This window comes from Bos indicus, chromosome 11 (assembly GCF_029378745.1).
Source record: "Bos indicus isolate NIAB-ARS_2022 breed Sahiwal x Tharparkar chromosome 11, NIAB-ARS_B.indTharparkar_mat_pri_1.0, whole genome shotgun sequence".
Classification (NCBI taxonomy): Eukaryota; Metazoa; Chordata; class Mammalia; order Artiodactyla; family Bovidae; genus Bos; species Bos indicus.
The window spans coordinates 46,644,351-46,657,615 of NC_091770.1; the positions used below are offsets into that span (position 1 = coordinate 46,644,351).

Genomic DNA, 13,265 nt, shown 5'->3' on the forward strand with positions numbered 1-13,265 from the left:
TGGAGAGGTTGGAAGGGGGATGGGGGCACTGACTGGAGCCTGGGATTGTGATTGAGAGGCCCCATTATCCACACTCTTAAAAAAATAACCGAATCTTTTCCTTTTTTATCTTGACCAATCTCATTTCACGCTCCAGAAGAGGAAGGGAGGGAGGGAGGGAGTCGGGGGCCAGGAGGGAGAGAGGAGTCAGTATTCTGTATTTTCAACGCTGCATTAAGCACATCGCCACGGTAACCAGGCAGCAACAAGTGCCAGCTCAGCGGGTTCCCAGGGAGCCCAGAGTCTCCTTCCCTCCCTCCCTCCTCCGTCCCCTCCCTCTGCCCAGGAGCGCCCGGCCCACCTGCCTCGCACAGGGCGCCCACAGTGGGTGGCTGGTAAAGTATAACCCCTGCTGGCGGGGGAGGGGAAGCAGGCCTGGGTGAAGGCCTTGAGTCTCTGGAGTCAGAGGCAGGTAGGCTGGTGGGGAGAAGCGGGGTCACAGATGCCCTGATTCAGAGCCCCTTTCAGAAGCTCCGGGTCCTCAGACCTCTCTGGGCAGTGCAAATGGCTCTGAAAGTGTCAGCTGCTCAGTCAGGTCTGTCTGACTCTTTGCAATCCTATGCACTGTAGCCCTCTAGGCTCCTCTGTCCATCGAATTCTGGAGTGGGTAGCCATTCCCTTCTCCACATAGGGATTGAACCCAGGTCTCCTGCATTGCAGGCAGATTCTTTACCATCTGAACCACCAGGGACCCTATGCATATGGCTCCATCCTATCCATTCTGAGGTTCTCCCTGTAGGGTTCCTAAAAGAATGAGATGCACCCAGAGAAACTCCCATTGTTCTCACTTGTCCAGACCTTGATACCCCAGGTCACTGCTGGGTGATGATCATCCTGTCAGACAAAGAGACCCCCAGGACTGTTGGGGAGGATTCCAGGACTGTCCAAGTGATGATGGAGACATACTCCCTGCTCATCTCGCACTCTAGTACCTTTGGAATACTCAAGCCATGGGTCCTGACTGTGCATGGTTGAATAAATGTGAGGTGTGAAGAAGGATATTTCAACCATCTTCATCGCCATCATCACCAACACCATTCACACTCATATTTTTCAGAAAGGGTAAACCAGGATTCATTAGAGGTAAATGGGAGACCACAGGGTGCTTAAGAGCTGGGCTTAGGTTTACCTCCATTGTTCTAATGGCCCCCAGATGACTCCCTATGAAGGCTTACTGAATCACTGGAAGAAATAGCAGAGCTCTGATTTGAATGTTAGTCTGTCTCAGCCTCTCCCTTTGCATCATGATGGGAAATAGGGAGCCTTTGGGAAGAAGGGGGCTGAGCTGGAGAGAGAGTTAAGGGGCCAGGACTGCACTGGAGTCTTTTCTCCAGGTGTTTACAAGGAGCTGCATCCCTTGGTCCATCCTTCAGTGTCCTTCAGAAAGTCTATGCATGGGGCACATCCTACCTCTTGTACCCTCTTGCTCCACCTGTGGCCACCACTTCCTCTTTACAATGTTTCCCCTCCTGCCCAGCCCCACCCCTTACCTGCCACCATGCCTGCGATGGCAGAAGAGGCATAGCTGCCCTGTCCATTGGTGGGGATGTGGGGTGGGTATCCAGGCAGTGTGGGGCCCACCATCTCTCGCCCTGAAAAAATACAGCAAAGCATTATCAGGCAGGCCACTGTGGGCTCCTGTACTTACTGTCTTGCTCCGCGGAGGCTCTGCAAACCTGCCCTCTGCCACTCCCACTCTCTCCCAAGCCATTCTCTGGACTTACTTCCTCCCTCCCCTCTCCTTCTCTGAGCCCAAGCTCCTCTCTACTCAGTGGGCCTTCACCAGGCCACGGGCTCCACCATGTAGTGGTGGGGGGCTGGCTATTACAGGCCTCTATTATTCCCTATCCTCCAATTATTTTATTGACAAGAATCTTAGTCATCCATAATGATGTCATGGTACTGGAAGGAGGCTGGGGGCTATGTCTTCTAGGTCTTTGTGGTCCCCTGTGGCATTCGCATAGCAGCCAGCACAGTGGGCCGAAATAAACACATTAGAGGCCACTGGCCACTGGCCACCCTTTCAGCCCCAGCTCCCAGGAGAACCAAGGTCAAGGCCCTGTGAAGGGATGGCAAAGAGGCGGCTGGTTGGCCCATCACTGTCCTTTTCTGAACCTGTGGCAGACATTGTTAATCAATCACCACACTCTGCCTCTGAGCCAGAATGGGGTTTCTGCTCCTCAACCTGGCCTTGCGGGTGGATATAACATATCAGAGCTGCAAGGGACATGAAACATGTTGCCTATTCCTGACCTGGAAAGGACATGTGGGTTGACAGGCAGTGTTTACACAAGCCTGAACCACTGACATCTATCCATGCCATTCCTGAAAAGAACTATTTTCAGCAAAACAGACAAGTATCCCTCTCTTTGTTTGTCTATAATTTGTGGGAAATCTGCTGGCCTTGGTGACACGGAGGCTGCTCTGTGAAGTTCTGAAGTTCTGGCTCTGCCTCTCCTCTCTCAGTCAAGCCTTCCCATTCTGGAGACCCCATTTAACCTGTTGATTTCTCTCCATCCACACCACGTACCAACAACCACAATCCTCCCCCTACCCATGTCCCTTCTTTCATGGCCCCCTATCCGGAAGGCCCACAAGATCGTTCCTCACCCAAGGATTCTTGACCAGGTGAAAAGACATCCCAATCTGCCCAGATATGAATACTGTCCCAGCATATATACAAAGAATGCACATTTCACTCTCTTTGCTCTCAAAACACCCCGTTTGATGATGAAATTATCTGGTTGTCTGAGTTCTTGGTGATGTTTATAAGGTAGATAGGAGGTTTGCCAACCTCATCCCCGTTGACACTTGGGGCCAGATAATTCTCCGTGGCGGGGGGTGGGGGGTGAGGGGAGGCTGTCTTGTGCATTACAGGATGTTGGACAGCATCCCTGGGGTCTACCCTCTAGATGCCAGTAAGTTCCCACCCAGTGAGACAACCTGGAATGTCTCCAGATATAGTCACATGACGCCAGGGTGGCAAAATCACCTCTGAATGAGAACCACTGGATTAGATTATCACCATTTTATCAAAATGCCTTTACTTCTTTCCACACTGGGGGCTGCCTTTTCTCCTAGGACTCACATGGATTCCCTGTGAGCCTCTGTCACCAGGTTACCAAGTCCACCCCACCACGGCACTGTTTGCCCAATTTTCCCTCCATCAGTCCCCCACCCCCACCCCTGGGGTCCTTCTTGTGTCAGACCCTCTAGGGGGTGCCTACCAACACTGGAAGAGAAGGTACCTCTCACGGAACCCTGTAAGTTGTCAATACAGCAGTAACTGCCTCCTTACCTCTATTTCTAGAGACTCCTTGAAGACAATTCATTCATTTGACAAATATTGATTAATCCTGATATCTTGGGCACTTTAAGAAGCATTTGGGGATACAGCAGTAAGCAAGAATGTAAATTAGCAAGGCTAGGCGCTAAGTCAAGGGAGGATAGACTGGGAGGGGTACTGGAGCCAAGCCTGGGGGGCTCAACAGACAAGAACAGGCCTCCTGGACTTCCACCCTTCCTCTAGGGGGAAGAGTCCAGAAATCGGAGGACTTCAGTCCTCATTCTGCTTCTAGAACTAATTTTCCAAGTGCCCTTAGACCAGCCACCTACATGCCCCAAGCCTCAGCTTCTTCACATGTAAAATGGGAAAAAAAAAAATAAATAAATGAAAGTAGCCATACACACCTTATTACTATTACCATCATGTTATCAGCATCATTCAGAGTCAATTTCATGCCACAGGTGCACACTGATTCATGCAATGGACACATTCTATAAATTATTACATGCCAAGGGAAACCTTACAGAATAAATCTTATTGGAAAGGGCTATCAGTGTTCATGATTCAAAGCTGTGTGACTGTTTTGGTAAAAATGAACACCACTCCCTAAGTTCCTAATTTGTTTTGAGCATACTGTCTGGCAGTGGTTGGTGCTGGACCAAACAGAGTGGAACCCGCTGGAATTTGACAGATGCGTTCAGTTCACTTGACACAGGCCTGAACCAACGAGGGCTTGGCAACACAGGTGAGAGAAGAGGAGCTTCAGTATAATGAGAAGGAGAGGGGGACACAGGTAGAAAATTGGATCTTTCTTCAAAAAAGATTGCAATACCATCAGCTCTCAGACTCAGCCCCTTCGACCCGTGGATGAAGCCCCTGGTACTAGAGCCCACGAGAGGCAAGGAGCGGCATGAAGTCCATGTGGGCAGATCGAGGACAGAGGGTGGATGGGACATGAGTAGGAGCGTGATGGAAGAGGGTGATGGCTAATTCAGCCCTGAAGCCTTTTCCCTTTCCTATTCCCTCCCTACTTCCAAGAGATGGACAGACAGACATCTGGGTCTAGATTATGGCCAGGGAGGACAGTATTTAATTTCCCTGACCTGCATCTTCTCATTTGTCTTATGAAGAGCTCAGTTAGATGAAAGATTGTACACTGGGTTCACCTAAACCAATACTTGATTGGTAGGGGGCTTCCTGTTGCACTGCTGAGAAGGATTCTGAGGCTGCTCTGCTATGACTGGGGTTGGGGGTGAGTATTGGCTCTCAGACCACCTATTAGCTGTTATTGGCCTAGTGCTCTCTGGGGCTCCCTGTGGTCCCACATTTCCTCTTCTCATGTTACTCTCATCTTGTCCTTTTCCATCACCAGGTCCTGCTGCTTCTTAAGCTCTACAGCTCAGGGGGAAAGAGCACCAGGACACAAGCTCTCCTTAAGCCACAATTTAATTTAGTCACAGTTGCCCCCCTCAGTCCCATCCCATGAGAACTAGCCACTAAAATGCTCTTGGAAATTGAATTTCATCAGCTTTACTCCCTTGTATTCTGTGATTTTTAATCTTCATTTCTTCTCAGTCACCTAATTTTCTCCCAGTGGGACAGAGGTATCTGAGTCAGATGCTGGAGCGTCAACTCCTGGAGGCTTCCTCCCCTGAAACTTGGCCCCCTTGAAAAGCCGGCTGAGACTGTCTTCAGGACACCCTTCACCCTCAACTTCTCTGTTAGTCCCCAGGAAAGAATGAAAGTGTTAGTGGCTCAGTCATGTCTGACTCCTTGTGACCCCATGGACTGTAGCCCACCAGGCTCCTCTCTCCATGGGATTTCCCAGGCAAGAATACTGGAGAGGGTTGCCATTCCTTTCTCCAAGGGATCTTTCCAACCCAGTGTTTGAACCTGTGTCTCCTGCATTGCAGGCAGATTCTTTACCACTAATGCTACCTGGGAAGCCCCAGGACTCTGCTTCAATTCCTTAAATATTCGGTTTCTTCCCCCAAAGCCAAGAACTTTACAACCTTCTTAGAAATGAAACTACAGAAGCCATAAGGTGGAGGCATGCCTTCACAGCCTATTTTCTGGACTTGATTTTTAAGGCTCTTCACCATAAGTTTATCTTTGGTTTGTAATTCCATCTCTCCTGCACTCAAATATATTTTCAAAATAGTTCTGTTTTTAAGAAGCTGATGTAGGACTTCCTCGGTGGTCCAGTGGATAAGAATTTACCTGCCAATACAGGGGACATGGGTTCAATCCCTGGTCTGGGAAGATTCCACATACCTTGGAGCAGCTAAGCATGTGCACCACAACTACTGAGCCTATGTTCTAGGGCCAGCAAGCTGCAGCTACTGAAGCCTGTGTGCCTACAGCTCCACAACAAGAGGAGCCACCGCAATGAGAAGCCAGAATCACAACCAGAGAGAGTAGTCCCCACTCTCCCCAACTAGAGAAATCACATGCACAGTGACAAAGATCCCGCACAGCCGCACAAAAAAAATAAATTATATATACACACATATATGTATATATATGAAAAGAAGCTGATGTAGACAAAGCTGCATATTAAATGACTGGGAAGTCGGGTTCTGCAAGAAAACACTAGCATCTCAGAAATGCTGGTAAATATCCTACGTATCGGTAGAGGCCAGCGTCAGAAAACCAGGACTTGGGGGAATTCTGAGGGTAGAGGTGATTTCAGACCATTTATCGGCTCCTTTGATGTCCGCCCTCTATGTGACCTCTTTTCAACTCCTTATCTCGCTCTGATAGCAAGGAGAATTTATGGCAATCCAGAAATCTCTTTGGCAGGATTAAATATAATTTTGCACAGAAGGATGGAGGCGGGTAACGGACTCTTTGATGATAAAGCCAAAGTCAGGGCTTCCTCAACAGCTGAGCTGGAGTCAGCCGGGGAAAAGACAGGACAAGGACAGCATCAATATTGCTCCCAGTCAGTGTGCTGGGACCCTAGACAGGGGCATCTGGGAGGAGAATTTAGGGGCAATCCTCCTGTCTCCCAAACCCTGAGATTTCTTCTTTCTTGGCTAATTAGGGAGAAGCTGAGACCCAGAAAAACCATCCTGAACATCGCATTAGCAGAGACTGTGCTGGGGAGAACTTGACCTGGTGGAGACTGAGGCAGGCAAACACCTGGTGGGAGGTGGTAGGCAGGGTCCAGTCCATAGGTAGCTACTCAGAGGAGGAGAGCTGGGGAGGGCATTCAGATAGGTGATGACTATGGAATGAAAATTTACCTAGTCCTTCATCCTCTCCCCTGTCTGCAGCATCATTACCTTGCATTAATTTGGTCTTGGCTTTCTTTTTATTCTTCTAAATCAATCTCTTGCTCCCCTGGATAGGTTTCCAGCCCCCAGACTCTTGATATCATTCCCTTCCTTTTTTTTTTTTTTGGCCATGGTGCCCATGGCTTATGGGGTCTTAGTTTCCTGACCAGGGATTGAACCTGGGCCCACAGCAGTGAAATTGTGGAGTCCTAATCACTGGATCTTCAAGGAAGTCTCAAATTACTCCCTTCCTAATCTGGTTTCATCCTACCCCATCTCCCCAGTCTGCTCACTCTGGCTCAGCCACATGGTAGACATTTAGGTTCAATCTTGATTGGATGTTGCAAGGGGACAGTCTTTCAGGAGCTCCAGGCCACCACCTGGGCTCAGTGTGGACACTAGCCATCCTGAACCCCTGTGCTGAGTCACAGGGCAGGCCCAGTTCTGTAGACTGTGGCCTTGACTTGCTTCCTGCTCTCAGTAACCATCTAGACCAAGCCTCTCCAAACCTGGGCCCTGCTTGCTCTTCCCAGAGCCCCTGCCTCTGTGCTGCCTCTTCTACCCTTAGGCTGGGCTCCACAGCCTTCACGGGGGTCACACCCTCCACATCAGCCTCACCAGGGTCTGTCTCTGGGGGCCCCCCGCCTGAATGACCACTGCGTGTCTGCTGCCTGCTGCTTTGCCCCATGCAAGGATGACCTCCCAGTCCTGCATGGACAATGGACACAGGGCATGTCCGTTAAACTAAGAGCTCGTAGAAGTTGGAAGCATCACCCCTGATTTGATCACATGTTGTCTGGAGGTGCGTGAAGCCCTTAAGGGAGGGGAGAAAGTAGGGGAGGGGTTTGAGGGTAGGGACTCTGCACTGGGCTGTTTCAACCACACTTCACACCAATGCCCAGGTCTGTGCTCTGACATATCTGCTTCCCACTGCCCGGGGTCCTTCTTGCTCCTCTCTGGCTGATCCTGCACAGCCTCTTCACAATTCCCAGTAAGTGAAGAACTGCTCCCCCACACCACACGCTTCACCCACACCATCATCCCTTACCTGCCTCTTCTCAGTCCTCCTGGCCATCGCCCACCAGATACACAGGCAGGCAGTGGTGCCCAGTGACTGGGCCCCTCCCCCACACACATTGAATTTAAGTCTCTCCGACTCTCCCCCTCCTCTCTCCCCTCCTAACCCTGTCCCATTTTCTCTGGCTGACATCACTTCATTCAGCTCACAGACTTTTCTTCTTTAATCACTTTGGTCAAAACAAATGACCCATCTCCGCTGACTTCACCCTCTTTTGAAATTCTGCACTGAGTCAACACTTTCCTCCTTGCTTCATCACTGCCTCTCTGCCCACACGCTGGGCTTCCTTTATGAACCCTCTACCTCTGTGCCCACCTCCTCAAAGAGGTCCTCCTTCATTAGACACGGGGATGCACAGAGGGGGAAAAAAAACGTCCTAGGTGCCAGACAGACATAAAATGTAGAGACAGTTATAAGGAAGGGTCAATAGACTTGAATAAGATGACCTTGAGGTCCCTCTGGGTGGACAGAGGTCTGGTTCTTATGATGCAGTGATTTTCAAGTGCAAGGGCTTTCCCCTGGGCAGAGCCCCTACTTCAGACAGAGCAGCTCTTCATTTGTCTGGTCTGGATACCTGGCTTCTTTCAAACTTTCCATTTCAAGAGTGTTGTGAGACCCAGCAAGCTTGAAAACCACTGGTCCAGAAGGGCTGGCCCACTCCTGGTTTCTTCCCTGGGTCCTGGTTCAATGCCTTGGACCCACTTCTGAAATAGTCTCATCTCTGTGGCCGTCTTTCAAATATCTGGAAACTGTTATCAGGCTCTGTTCCCTCCCTCACTCCACCTCTGCCCTTCTCCCTGCCTAGCCAAACACCTCTGACTTTTTCAGCCACTGCTCAGACTTTGCCTGGACGGGCCAATGTCCTTCTGCCCGGGAGATTCAGCTCTGCTGGGATCTGATCCACAGGGCGCACGCAGGCTGACATGTCACCATGTTCCTATTCAGGGATTTTGGCTGGGTCTTTCTCCCTGGGCCTGTTGCCCATCAGTGTAAGGAGAGATTTGAACTAAATGTCCCTAAGGTGCTTCCAGACTTCAGTTGGATGAGGGTTTTGATGAAAAGTCCCTGCTTCCCCTTCTCTTGAGTTGGTGAGTCACTCTGCCTGAGTTTCCTCCAAGAGAGACACTTAAGCTAGGGACACAAGAGTTACACTATGGGGACCCAATTGGGACTGACCCTCCATCCTTAGAAATTTGATCCAGAATTTGGCCCCCAAAGCCAAAGCCTTTCTCCCTCCAGAGTTTTCTTTTTTTCTTCTTTTGCATTTTTTTTACCCAGACCAAGGGTTTGGGGCTTTACTGAGTCTGGCTCCTGGTCTTAGGGTTCTGGCACTTTCATGGGGCTTTGGGGCAAGGTTCTGGAAATCCACCAGGCACCCCCACTTTCAAGCACCCCCCAGAGTGCCTGCCCCTCCCATGGCCTGACTTTGCAGGCATGGAGGACCGCATCTTGGCGCCTCCAAAAGTGGTCGGAGGAATGAGGGAAGAGGATGATGGTGGAGAGGACTCGGGAAGAGAGTAGGGGCTAGACCCAAAGTAGGGAACTGGCGGCCGGCCGTGAGGACTCCCCCTCCCGCCCCCCGCGATGGCTGTAAGGCCCGGGACCTCCCTGTCGTACCTGAGAGGAGGGCCTGGCCCGTGAACTGCCCGTACACGGAGGCAGCATGGGGAAAGGCATTGAAGGGCGGGACCGAGGCACCGGCTGGGACCCCGGAGCCGACTTGCTGCAGATCCAAAAAGGCGGAGCTAGATAAAGAGGAAGGGGTGGAGCTAGAACTGGACACCTCGGGGGTTTCCTGCTTTATGGCGAAGGGTGAATGAGGATCTGCCGGAGGGAGGGAGACAACAAGGAGAGAGGGGTGTGAGATGATGGGGCGGGAACATGCACAAACCAAGCCATGAGATGCGGGAGGGGCGGGGCGGCGAGGCGCGGGCGGGCTCCTCCCTCAGGCGGGGCGCGGGGAGTGGGCGGGGCTACGCGGTGTCACTCAGGTTGGGGGAGGAGGTGAGAGGGCGCTTCTGTCTCCCTGCTGTGCCTCTGTGAGTGTAGACGTAGGTCGCGTGTGCCCCGCGCTGCGGGGCAGGCGGAGAAAGGGCCGAGGACAGAAGGCGAGACCCTCTCGACCCACCTGCTGACCGGCCAGCAGAGTCCCCTCTCCTCTTCAGGCCCAGGGCCCTAACACCTTCCTCCTCTCCACCAGCCAGCTCTGCCCGCCAGCCGGCTCCCGCATGGCCCAGGAGATTCTGGGCATCGTACCTGCCACCACGGGGTAGGTCTGATGAGTCGAGAGGTTGCGCCCCAAGGGTGTATTGGAGGGGGTCAGGGTGGCCTTCCCGTCGTCCAGGGCGCTGTTGAGCAAGGGCAGCGGGTAAAGACCCTGGGGAACAAGAAGAAGTGAGCGCACAGAGGCTGTGGGCGGCAGGCTCTCCTTTTAAAGCCCCCCCACCCCCGCCAGCCGGCTCCGCCTAGAAAATACCTGCTTCCTCTGTCCCCTCTTCCCGCTCACTCGCTCAGTCTTGACTCCACTTAGTCTGTTTAATCAGTTCTTATTCTCTGACTTACAGCCCTTCTGTTTTTCTCCCAGTTCTAGGGGCAGAACTCGCCCTCCGCGGCAGCTCTGGAATTCAAGGCTGGCTCGTGGCAACAGCGCCAGACACAGAAGAGAGTGGGTCCTTCCAAGAACCACACCCTGGCTGGATGCTGGGCCCCTTCCGGGTTTCCTCATCCTGTCTGGGCCCACGGAGGGCAAGATGCAGGGCTGGGGCAGTTAGCACGTGGGACTGTTCAGGGTGCTTTCCTCCTTTCATTAAAATATTCTCCAGATGGGAAATGGAGGCACAGAGCTGGTCAAGACACTTCTCACACTCCCACAGAAGTCACACTCCCCTGGTCTGACTTCAGGACCTATGTTCTCACCACTGCTCTGCAGTGGATAACATCATGACCACATCTTACATGTAAAGACAGCAGGCATTAGACATTGCCTGTGTTATCCTGATCCATTTCTCCCAACAGCCCTGTCACGTAGGCAAGCAATATTATGTCTGAGATGCTGAGAGCCTGAAGACCAGAGAGGTGAATGTCCTAGGTGAGTACGAAGTGGAGTCTAAATCGAGGACATCTGATCCTGACCCCTGCGCTCTCTCCTTCAGTAAAAGGACAGACCTGACACCTAAGCAAAATAGGTAGACTTCTTCCCTCTCTCTCCATATCCAAGCAAACATAAATGTGCACATTAAGCTTGAAGATGATATTTGTGGTTACTTTTGTTTAAAAATTCTTTATCAAGTACCCCCGGGGGTTTTCATTTTAGACTTCACTGAGCCTCCCCTGACATGAGTGGGCCATCTCCTCCAATGCTTCTTCCAAGAAGAACTTGTTCAATTAAAGGCAAGGGTACATCACCCCTCATCATGATACCCTCCCATCAGGCCACGAAACAGCACACACCTCTGCTCCCCACATGTGGATCACACATGTCACTAATATGCTCTGTGAACCGGTGTGCAAAAACCAAAATCAAGGCTTGTGCTCCGTGGTTATATAACAGCTCTCTAAAGGCAATCGCTTTCAACGATTTGAGCTGGGTTCTCCAAGGAGCCACAGCAGTTTCTGGTTGCATGCCAGGCACTTATGGAAGTTGCAGTCAACTCTGGAGACCACAAGGGCACCATTATCCTGTAGCAGCAATTACTGACTAAATGGCACTCTGGTTCTACACCTTCTGAGGGAGCTTCCTGCTTCTAGTCAGGGTAGAGTTACTTAGAGCCTGGTTTCATGAAATTTAACAAAATGCCTGATTTCTAGGAAATGTAAGAAAAGTTTAAAATGTTTTGTGGACATGTTGATCTGATATAAAACACCTCCTCAAAATCCTGGTGGTGTTAGTCATGTCCAACATTCTGTGACCCTATGGACTGTAGCTCACCAGGCTCTCTCAGCACGGAATTCTCCAGGCAAGAATACTGCAGTTGGTTGCCCTTCCCTTCTCCAGGGGCTCTTCCTGACCTAGGGATTGAACCCAAGTCTCCTGTATTGCAGACAGATTCTTTGCCATCTGAGCCACCAGGGAGGTGAAAGTTGCTTAGTTGTGTCTGACTGTTTGTGACCCTCCAGGCCAGAGTACTGGAGTGGGTAGTTGCTGCTCCCTTCTCCAGGGGATCTTCCCAACCCAGGGATTGAACCCAGGTCTCCCGCATTGCAGGCAGATTCTTTACCAGCTGAGCCACAAGGGAAGCAAGCCACCAGGGAAGCCCCACCTCAAAATCCTATAGCTCTCCAAAATCTAACAATTCAGTGAAAAACAAACCTATAAATCAGACATTTCAGTAATGTTACCCCAAATGCCTTAAACATCTCAAGGATGATTGGATTTCTTATTGGGGTGGGATTTGAATTGGGGTGCAGAGGACACAATTCCTCAGGACTTGGACAAGTTTGAGCTCTTGTTCTGCAATCACCAGCTTAGTAGCTTTAGTCTCCTTGACCTCTCTGAGCCTTGGTTTTCTCACCTGTGTAACAGGCATAATAGATCTTCTTTACAAGGCTGATGCAAGGATTAAAGGAGATTTTATATACCTACATTAAACACCTAGCACAAAATGCCTAGTAACAAACATTCAATAAACAGCTACTTTAGAGTTATGTGAAGGGTCACAAGCTGCCCAGTTCTTGAGGCTCTGTCATCATAATATTCACATTGTGTTGATCTGTTCCTTGATGCACTTGTGAAATAGAGGAACAAGAGCTTTGCAGACTCCTAACTGTGCCTGGTAGTAAAAGAGCAACCAGAAATGAGCCCACAGAAATGTTTATGTTGAATGCTTTGCCCTTTGTTGATTTTACAGAAAAGATGGCCATGCTTTTGCCCCATCCTGAGGTCAGGTGTGAGGAACTGTGCTTCTCTCTCAGCTTCCCAGACCAGAGGCCCTTTTCTTGCCCAGCAAGAGGACACTGGGGTGTTCCTTTGGCAGCACTGGCAGCTGTGGGAAAGGCAAGGAGCCCCAGGCACAGGCTGGGTCCTCCCTGTCCTTCCACATCGAGCAGGGGAATGAATGAGGGAGGGAGTGATTGGCTGAGCAAGGCACTCAATCAGTAATGGTCATTACTGAACCTCCATCTCCTCAACTGTAGGATGAAGGAGTAGAGTAGTTGCATGGTTTTTAAGTTCTCTTTTTCCAGTCTTCAAATAAGAACTCACATAGGAGCACCATATTTAAAACAGGTGACAGTGGACCAGTCTGAATGAAACCAGGGCCTAGAGGTCTGAGCTCCACAAACTTTCACTTCTGTCAGCCCTCTCCACCCTCCTTGGCCCTAGTCCTCTCCAGGCAAATGAAAGACTGGACTGAACGGGCCCTGTGGGTCCTCTGGCTCAAGACTCTCCATTTGCATGATCCCCTATGTATGTATGCCAGTTTGGAGTAGGGTCTTGGGACGCCTTATAATCAAGCAAGGTCCCGCAGAGGGGTAGGGGAGCTCAGGAGTGGTTCTGCACAACCCAGTGGGTCTCAGCAGCAAGGTTTCTCTACCAGGACACTGAGCTGTGTGGGGTCCATATCTCATAGCAGGTTCCCGGCAGACC

General features: G+C 50.9%; 1 protein-coding gene and 1 long non-coding RNA gene across 9 annotated transcripts in view; one reads left to right on the top strand and one right to left on the bottom strand.

Moving 5' to 3' along the window:
- PAX8 (paired box 8) overlaps positions 1 to 13,265 on the bottom strand; it is a 65,219-nt gene that overhangs the window by 8,136 nt on the left and 43,818 nt on the right. For 2 of the 8 annotated variants that reach the window (XM_019970264.2, XM_019970263.2), the window contains exons 8-10: positions 9,938 to 10,058; positions 9,299 to 9,505; positions 1,530 to 1,631 (exon numbers count right to left, since the gene is read on the bottom strand). In XM_019970264.2, the coding sequence (XP_019825823.2) occupies positions 1,530 to 1,631; positions 9,299 to 9,505; positions 9,938 to 10,058 (430 nt within the window). The remainder of the gene's footprint in view (positions 1 to 1,529; positions 1,632 to 9,298; positions 9,506 to 9,937; positions 10,059 to 13,265) is intronic. The other 6 variants (XM_019970267.2, XM_019970266.2, XM_019970269.2 and 3 more) reach the window with 4 other exon arrangements.
- Positions 9,665 to 10,927, top strand: LOC139185776 (uncharacterized). Its single transcript, XR_011569276.1, has 2 exons — positions 9,665 to 9,950; positions 10,266 to 10,927. It is a non-coding gene; the product is annotated as an uncharacterized lncRNA (long non-coding RNA).